This window comes from Oncorhynchus mykiss, chromosome 2 (genome assembly GCF_013265735.2).
Source record: "Oncorhynchus mykiss isolate Arlee chromosome 2, USDA_OmykA_1.1, whole genome shotgun sequence".
In the NCBI taxonomy this organism is placed as follows: Eukaryota; Metazoa; Chordata; class Actinopteri; order Salmoniformes; family Salmonidae; genus Oncorhynchus; species Oncorhynchus mykiss.
In genome coordinates this window covers 73,161,403-73,170,213 of record NC_048566.1, presented here as the reverse complement: position 1 = coordinate 73,170,213, position 8,811 = coordinate 73,161,403, and the positions used below count along the sequence as shown (strand labels likewise).

General features: G+C 37.8%; 1 protein-coding gene across 3 annotated transcripts; it reads right to left on the bottom strand.

Moving 5' to 3' along the window:
- Positions 1-1,010: 1,010 nt before the first annotated feature.
- Positions 1,011-6,455, bottom strand: isl2a (ISL LIM homeobox 2a). Of its 3 annotated transcripts, none has more exons than XM_036955095.1 (6): positions 6,296-6,455; positions 5,725-5,914; positions 4,997-5,211; positions 3,980-4,263; positions 3,643-3,810; positions 1,011-2,624 (listed from the first exon to the last, which is right to left on the bottom strand). In XM_036955095.1, the coding sequence occupies exons 1-6, from the start codon at positions 6,351-6,353 to the stop codon at positions 2,508-2,510; spliced, it is 1,032 nt and encodes a 343-aa protein (XP_036810990.1). In that variant the 5' UTR covers positions 6,354-6,455; the 3' UTR covers positions 1,011-2,507. The 3 variants fall into 3 exon arrangements, with proteins under 3 accessions (XP_036810990.1, XP_036810980.1, XP_036810994.1); XM_036955085.1 differs by having other exon boundaries at positions 4,997-5,256; positions 6,296-6,353; XM_036955099.1 differs by lacking the exon at positions 6,296-6,455 and having other exon boundaries at positions 4,997-5,256; positions 5,730-5,868.
- Positions 6,456-8,811: the final 2,356 nt, after the last annotated feature.

Genomic DNA, 8,811 nt, shown 5'->3' with positions numbered 1-8,811 from the left:
AGTTGCGGACTTACCATTTAGTCAATTGCTTGCGGGCCTCACATCAGGGGGCCTCGTTAATAAAAAAATTAGGAACTCAGTCGGGTCTCAATTTACCGTTGGGAGTTAGAATAGTAGAATACTTAAGGTTACAGTTTTTCTCATATCATTCACTGACAGTCACTCAATTAGCCCATGTCAGCTAACATTTTATAGTTTGCTAGGTAAATTGGTCTAGCCAGCGATCTAAACATTGTAATCATGGCTGAATTACTGACAGGGCACGAAGGGCGCATTTTGGGGAACCCCAACCTTCAACTCTCTTAGGGCCCACAAATGCTTGAGGTGGCTCTGGGCGGGGGGGCCTCACACTGGCATCTGCCTGGGTCTTCCAAATTACTTAATCTGCCCCTGTCTACAGTAGGTTGGGTGCCTACCAGGTGCTTAAAAGTATACCCCAATTGTTTATGCATCAACCTGTAGAGTAGCCTAATTAATTACACAGCATGTTATATGCTTTGAGTCCAGAGTTTAGGACAACTGGTGACTTTAGTATGGGAAATGTGTCCATTAAATTCCAATCATTTGTTATCCGAATGAGGAAATTACAGTAGGCTATCTATTTTCATTCCGCCGCTCAGGGCGCATCGGTGGCGCAACAGTGGATGAATGATGCTTTTGTTTGGGCTAATTATGTGTATCAGATACATCTAGCCTATTTAGATGGATGATTGTGGGCTGTAGATTTGTAAACTACCTATATAATTATCTGATAAAAGGGAAGCTATTTTCTGTGTGACTCCTTTTTTTTAAACTTGCCTTTTATACGCTAAATAAATAAAAAATACGCAAAACATGTCTAAAGTCAATTATGAATGTGTATTAGGCCTAAATAATGTTTTAAATTGCGATTAATTTGATTCGGCCTGTATCTCAAACACGCTATATGCTTTGTTTCTACAATATCTGAGTTTTTATCCACGATGATGAAATATTTCCAGACGAATAATTAGGTGGAGTAAAATGGCAGGAAACCTGGATTTATTGGTCAGTAGGCTACTGGATGCATAGCAATTATTGACATAATTGACATAGCAAGATAGAGTATAGACCTAATGGCTTTTTGATTTGATGCCAGACGTCAATTGCTGTTTCATGTCGTGATAAATAGATTAGACTGCTATTGCATCCTCTGTTCAGAAAGTTCATCCTCGACAATACATTGTTGATGTCTAGTTGGCAATATGTCAGTCGTAGGCAAGCTTGACGTACCCCATGTCCAGAGGCTATTCCTATCCGGGATTCCGGCTGAAATGAAAATAAACCCAAGACACTCCAGAAAGCGTTATCAGGGTGAGAGTCCCCTTTAGCACTGACTCCAGCGACAGAGAAGTGGGTTTGTTGTGGTTCCGTTCAATGTATCGTTTGCAGGTGATGCCAAGCATAGATAAAGAGCCGCCTGGCCCTGTCTTCTGTCTAGACTTGTGACTTTACAAGTGAAACTGGAATGATCACATCGCAAATCCATATGTGGAGGCCCATTCAATGAACAATTTGTCCTCGGTAGTGATTAACAGGCCGCAAATGCTTGAATTTGACCCGCTATGAGGCTGCTCCTTTATCCATTTTGAATAGCCAATACAATTAAATTGACAAGCCTACAAATTGGTTTGGTCTAACAACCCTAGCCATTTTCGGAAATAGTGTCCTCTAAACTGACATCAAATCATTTATTTTGAGTGTTTCGAAATTAATTTGAGATTATATTGGCCTATTATAAATCTCAGACGTTTTTCATCCTAAAAGTGACAATTTAAATTAGGCCTAAACCTACCATAAAGTGCTGAAATAGCCGTTTCATAAATACATAAAGTGATTTATTTTGTCAATTGAAATTTCGGTCAATATTTTAATGAATTACTGCAGAGATTTCGCATGCAGTTCATTAAACATGAAACAATTAATATGGGTTTATTAAGATTACCTGTCTTTCCTCACAATAAATAATAACTTACTTTTTCTTAAACGGCTCAAACAATTTCTCTCATCCACTTAATTACAATATTTTACAAGACTTGATATTCATAATCTCTAGAAATCATGCACTTCTATACAGACATGGGGCTCCATATGATCCCAACCCAGCATAGGAAATTTAGATGAAACTACAATGATGACCGTGTTGGCCACTATGGATAACGTTCTGATATGTTCATTATAAGTTAGCGGCTCATAATAAAGTGTAGATATAATCCTCACGTATGTCCAACCATGTAGGATCCGAGGCTCAAGGCTGCAAGGCTAGTTATAGGCCTTGGTTCGCACACTGGTACCTTGAAATTCATCTGATCCTGAACAATGCTGTGGACAGGTCCATCCGTGAAAAAAAATGGTATCCTCGTAGACAATTCCAACGACATTGTAGGTAAGATAAAAAATCATTTTCCTATCCATGCTGTGAGCTGGCCAGTTCTCATGCAGGACACGCGGGAGCATGCTGGGGTTCGAAGCGACCTGTTGGGCTGGTCTCACGTGTCCACCGGACTCGCTACCATGCTGTTCGGTGTGTCCGGCAACTGCGACGACAGGGAGGTCACATCACTGCCGGAGGAGTTACCCATGGAGCCCGATTCAGAAAAAGACACCTGCGATGAAAACAGGTGCTTAATTAGCCTTGTTTCCTAACCGATATTGCAACAAAAAAATGTTTATTGCATAGCCTATTAATATGGACCCTAAAGCCGATGCCACACGAAGCAATCTGGACGCAATGTATGTTGCTCCGTGTGTCTAAATTGCATTGCATAACAAAACAGAAATCAATCATATTTCATGCAACTGATTGTATGCAATGTCCAATCAGTGAGCAGAACTCATATCGTTCAGTTCCGGACTCCAACCAGTTGTCGTGTCAACACAGCTGTCAGTGTTGCTGAAAACCGAGACAGAAAATACATGCCAAATGGTGAATGTATAAAACAATTCTAGACATAATGGCTAGTCATGGGTTATGTACATGGTCTGGCAGACAATACATGTCATTTCAGAAGTGAACCCAGACCATTCTCTATCCAGTTTCAACTGAAATTGTTCAAAATGTACTGCACTGGCTAGTTAGCTAGCTTAGCTTATCCCTAGCTTGGTTAGCTAGCTAAATTAGCTATATTGTTAAAACATGGTTGGCAAATAGGCAACATTTTGGCTTGTTGCATGCCATTTCAATAGCGTTTGAATTGCTTAGTGTATCAGCAAAGTTGCTCTAGAGTCTAGAAGATGTCGCTTGCAGCTTGCATTGACTTGCTTAGTTAAATAGTTTTTTTTTAACCACATAAAAAGGAATTTACAACATAAAATGCGTCCAAATTGCTTCGTGTGAATCAAAGATTATTTAGGCCTATAATAATATGTATAGCCTATTACAGCCCATAATGTAAATCGATCAGCATTCGAATTTAATGAATAAAAGCATATATTTATTATTTAGAAATGTATTGAGTGAATAAAGCATCAGTGTCTAATCTGAATTGAGATTCAGAGATCGAGTGGATGGTGTTCAGCTCCGTGAATAAACGTTCATTTATTTCAAAATGATTGTGTGTGTGTGTGTGTGTGTGTGTGCCTAGAGTGTGCAGCTCTCTTTTTCTTTTTAATGTGGGTGCCTACCAACTGCTGGAAGGCGGGCTGGTCCAGATCACTCTGCAAGGCGAACTCGCTCAGGGCCTTCCATGGGGGCTGGTAAGTCTGCACCTCTACTGGGTTCCCTTGGACCGTGTTGTCGTGTCGAATTGGACTGCCTGCCACCAGAGGCGTACCCGTCAGTCCCTGAAGATTCTACAGAGAAAACGAAAATGTATCACAACAAACATCTCACCAGCATCTGGTTGTCTCAACATTTAAAGTGCAATATGCATGCATTGCATTCAACATTTTGGCACGCGCCATTAAATTACACCTTTATTTTTAGAAGACCGAAATATTTATGTTGTCTCAATAAGCTCACCGTTTTATCGCTGTGATGCTGTTGTTGAAGTTGCTTCATGAATATCGATCTCTTCTTGTCTTTACAACGTTTGTTCTGGAACCAAACTCTGATGACCCTTGGGCTAAGACCGGTCATCTCAACCAATTGTTCTTTCATAAGTGCGTCTGGTCTTGGGTTGGCATTGTAACAGGTCCGAAGGGTATGAAGCTGCTTCTCGTTTAATACTGTTCGCACCCGAGTGGTCTTCTCAGACTGCTTGTGGACGTGGTTCCGATGAGGAGGCTGTCGAACAGACACAGGATCTGTGGGACAAATATTCAAAAGGAAATACCTTTGAAAATTGAATTTCCACTGACTGATTCAAATTTAGAAATGAATCGAAAGGAAACATGGCTGATGATAACCACCTTCTCCCTATTCTGCTAATAATAGGCTAAGGTTGATACATGTCATTTCGTGATAGACCAATTAATAAGATGCTTTGTTAAACTTTTATTAAACCTATAGGCTATATGAGTTTGCATCTCCTTGCAAATAGGCTAGTAACTCCCCCCCCCCCCCCCCCCCCCCCAAAATGTATTACACTAAAAGAACGTTAATTATTTTTAAGTTGTAGAATTAGTCTTGTGTTTTGATCGAGGTCTTCTATTCTCTCTTTTTCTAACTTCACACCTACAAACTCTAAACGTTCAGTAGGCCTATATAGGCTAAATTACCACAAATATATCGACCATTGCAGAAAGTCAAAATGTTACCTTATTGTTTAAAAAAAATAGTCTAATAACTTAAACAACTTAATATATACAAACATCACCCAATAGGCTGTACTTTGTTTAGTCTACCAATGGGTGTCATTTAATAAACTAATAGGCTTAAAAGTCTGAAAACTTGCTCAATAAAAGGACAATTTTACAGACAAGAATCATTATTATTATTATTATCCTATTATTATGTTATATATTTTAGTTGTTATTAACGTTGTTATTAATATTATACTCTCGCGATTATTATTACCACCAATATTATTTTGCTGACCTGCAATATGAAGAGACCTGGAGTGAATCATTCCCGGACTGAGGGGACTTCCCGCTGAGGCCTGTTCCATCAGTAAACCATGATCAGCTCGACACAGCAGCTCCTCGTCCCGCAGAGAGAACTCATCCCCCGGCAGGAGATGCCTGCTGCACACGGAGCACCTAAAACACTCCATGTGGTACACGTTGTCACGAGCTCTCATCACTAGATCGCTGCTGCAGAAGCCAATGTTACAGTTTGCACATTTAATCCCAAATAATCTGAAAAGGACATAGGAATATGTCTTAATATGTTATAATGCATGGGCCTACAGCAGGAATGACTTCACGCATCCTTGCCTGATTTTAATGTCTATGATTAACTCAAATGTATTTCAACTATATAGCCATCAGCAACAAAAAATAATCAAAACAGTTTGGGAATTCATATTGTACCTACTAGGCCTATATATTACACACGTTTCGTTCCAAGCATAAAACATTAGACTCAAATCATCATAAAAACATGCTTACGATAAAACAAACTTTTTAATGTAATTTTTACAAAATAAACCAGAAACTTTGACTAGCCTATTGTCTCTCATATAGATATTTTTTTGCATTAATGTCAACAAGCTTCTCACACAGTTCCACTTTCTTGTACAGTAACTAAATCAAATCACAATTTTGGCATTTGGAAATTCCAAAGCTCTGAAATCATGTTAGTGAGGAAAGTTAGTCAACTCCTACCTTACATAATCTCTTTTGCAGTATGTCTTGCCATCTCGGACGAAGCAAGTGCACGTCTCATCCAGGTACTGACTGCATTCCGCGCACTTCAGACACGCAGCATGCCACTCCAGGTCCGGGGCGACCCGCAGGATGTACTGGTCGTGGATCTGACTCCCACAGCCCACACACATTGCGATTCCAGACTTCTCTGTGGAATGCACATTGTATATTTATGCTACCACCACGTACACCCATGTAATCCCCCTGACATACTCGCTAAATCCCCGCATGTGTTGTGTCTACTCTGTAGTCTGTCAATACATTTTGTCCTGTTCTGTCATCCTTGTCATTTCCTGAATGAATTTCCTACGCTTAAAACTGATCATAGATCTCTACTAAGATGTATTCATATCACCATTACCAACGATAAAGGCCTTGCTTTCGATTCACTGGGTCTGTTTAACGCTAAACATATGCATAGGATTGTACGTACAATGTTCCAATAGTAGCCCAATATGACTAATTATCAAATCAATCTTAAATGTGCCTGGGTCAAAGTAAAAAAAGAGAGACACAAATGTTTACTTACTTTTGGAATGATCCCCCATATCACCCAAGAAAGAAGAATTGAATATAATATCCACCATACAGGAGGGATAGTGCAGGCCTATAGCTGAAGAAATGGAGTGGGAGACTGCCCCGTCCCGTTCCTGGCTGACAACTTCTATTCCTCGAGTGAGAGGTGGGAAGAGAGCAATGTCCCACGCGTACAGTGACGTCACATGCAAACCTGGACCTCTGTGCGTTTGGGGAGGGGTAAATTATGCGAAACAATACTAGATCAACATTGTTTTTTGTCCAAGCCAGCGTTTGCTTTTTTGTTTGAAAATAATGAAAGTGGAAGAAAGTTCTAAAGGTAATTAAAAGCCATTAGAAAATGAAATGTCATTTTGTATTTTTGAAAATACTATTTTTGCATGATAAGACACATTTAATTAAACTAAAAACATTTTATTTTCTAAACATACATTTAATTACACACATATGTTGAGTGGAAAGTGAAACTTTATTGTTATGATTATGCTTCTAAACTTATTATTGTGATAATGAATATGGTGATGATGATGATGATGATGATTATTTATAATATTCTTAATATTCTTATTTGTATTCTTATTATTTTTCCTGGTGATAATACATTATTAAAAAATATGCATTGCAAAAGCATATTGAAAGCCTTGGTTTCAAAGGGTAAGATAAGAATAGAGACCTCATAGAGAAAGAACTATGAGAGTGTTCTATGAGTGAGCCCTCTACTGGAAAATGAGCAGAAAGGTCAATTTTGTTGTTTATGTTTTGAATAACAGCTACATTATTTCAGCAATATTATTATGTAGTCAAATTGTGAAAAGCAAACAAAATCCATCCATAATAGTAAATGGCGAAGCTATTTTGACATGCATTTCCTGAACTAACTACTCAAATAAATGTTTCCATTCTGCAATATTGTATAATCCTAATTCAAATTCGATTAGTATTGTCCGAATATATAAATCAATGAATCTTTAGATACCGTTTTCAGTACGTTTTAAGACACGTTTTGAAATGGAAAATCCATCCATTTTTGTGCATGTGCAATAAATAAATACATTATCGCAAAGAAATGCATGATATCAGATTACCTACCGGTTTATTTGTTCAAGATGTCTTTATTCAAAAGGCCATGTGGCAACATCAACCTTCTCCTGAAAATCAAACTGCGACTGTGTCTCGAACCTCACCTTTGACATTGACCCTCACCCCAGATACAAATACAGATACAAATTATTTTAAGTTACAAATCGTAATTAGGATAAAGGGATGTCGATGTCGTCCAGAAAACAATGAATCCAAAAAAAAGCTACATATTTTTTTATTTGAAGCATTCTTCAAGTTTGATTCCAAAGCTGTTTAAAGAAATAAACATTTAGCATAAAAGTTGCACTAGAAATGGATAGGCTATAAGCAAACGTTAACCAATCATTATGATTGCCCTAATCGAATAAATGCTTTATATTTCAACGCAATTGCATTTATAGACATATAGGCCAGTTAATCACTAAACAAAACTCAAAAATGGAATAGGCTATATAGAATAAATTGCAATTCAAACCGCAAATCTGTCTAATTTGAGTTGGCAATGCATAACTATTGTTTATGAAAATCATAATTTAGTTTTGTGAATGGCTACTTAATCTTTATTTGTTACATGTTCATGAATGACATCCATCCCACCCTGAGACGTTTAAATATAACGTCTTCATAGGCTGCCTATTTTTTTTAAATGTATCATTTATTTCGTTATTCATTTGGCCTAGATAGTTTAAAAGTCTAATTCCTACAATCATTTATACATTTATTCATCACGATCTAGACATGTCCCAAGACTGCAATCAAACATTCAAGACACACAGCTCACTGGGCAGAGACATCAGTTGAAGGTCTAGTTTTGATTTACATTTGCTGAGTTGTGAACTAACGTGACTTCAACGTGAAATCAACAAAACAAATGTTACCATGTCGTTGGATTTAGGAAATGCAAATCCAATCAGTTTTCAATGTTGACTCAACTTCATCACGTATATTTATTTGGTTTAAATGATGTGGAAACAACGTTTTTTTAATTTATGTTTTACCATTGGGCATGAAAAATAGCTTACAGTTTAAGATCTAAGATAAGACTAAGCGTTTGCCTGGGTGAAAATGTCTCCCTTATTGCACTTACCCAGTAAACATGTCCACATTGGCACGATGTGGGCTCAATGCGGGCTCAAATATTGGCCCCATGTAGGCTGCCAACATTGGCCTCTGCACCTTTGCTGTTTAACAGGAATTTATATATTTATTGTTTATTTCTGACACTTAATTCAATGCATAAACTGTATAATGTTCAATGGTTTAAGGTATTCAGGAAACATGATACATTGTATCAGAAATACAGCCAAGTTGTTGCTATCATACACAGGTCTATAATTTATATACCATAAGTAATAGACCTACATAGTTTCTCATATGTCATATGCACGTATTTAAGTATTTTTAAAGACTCCATCATTGTACAAGATT

Excerpts from the sequence above, each read along its gene's own strand:
- isl2a (XM_036955085.1), bottom strand. The coding sequence starts at position 6,353 with ATGGTGGATATTATATTCAATTCTTCTTTCTTGGGTGATATGGGGGAT. Across the intron at positions 5,915-6,295 it reads TATGGGGGATCATTCCAAAA|AGAAGTCTGGAATCGCAATG; the intron begins GTAAGTAAACAT and ends TGCATTCCACAG. Across the intron at positions 2,625-3,642 it reads AGCCCGCCTTCCAGCAGTTG|GTGTCTTTTTCTGAATCGGG; the intron begins GTAGGCACCCAC and ends TTTTCATCGCAG.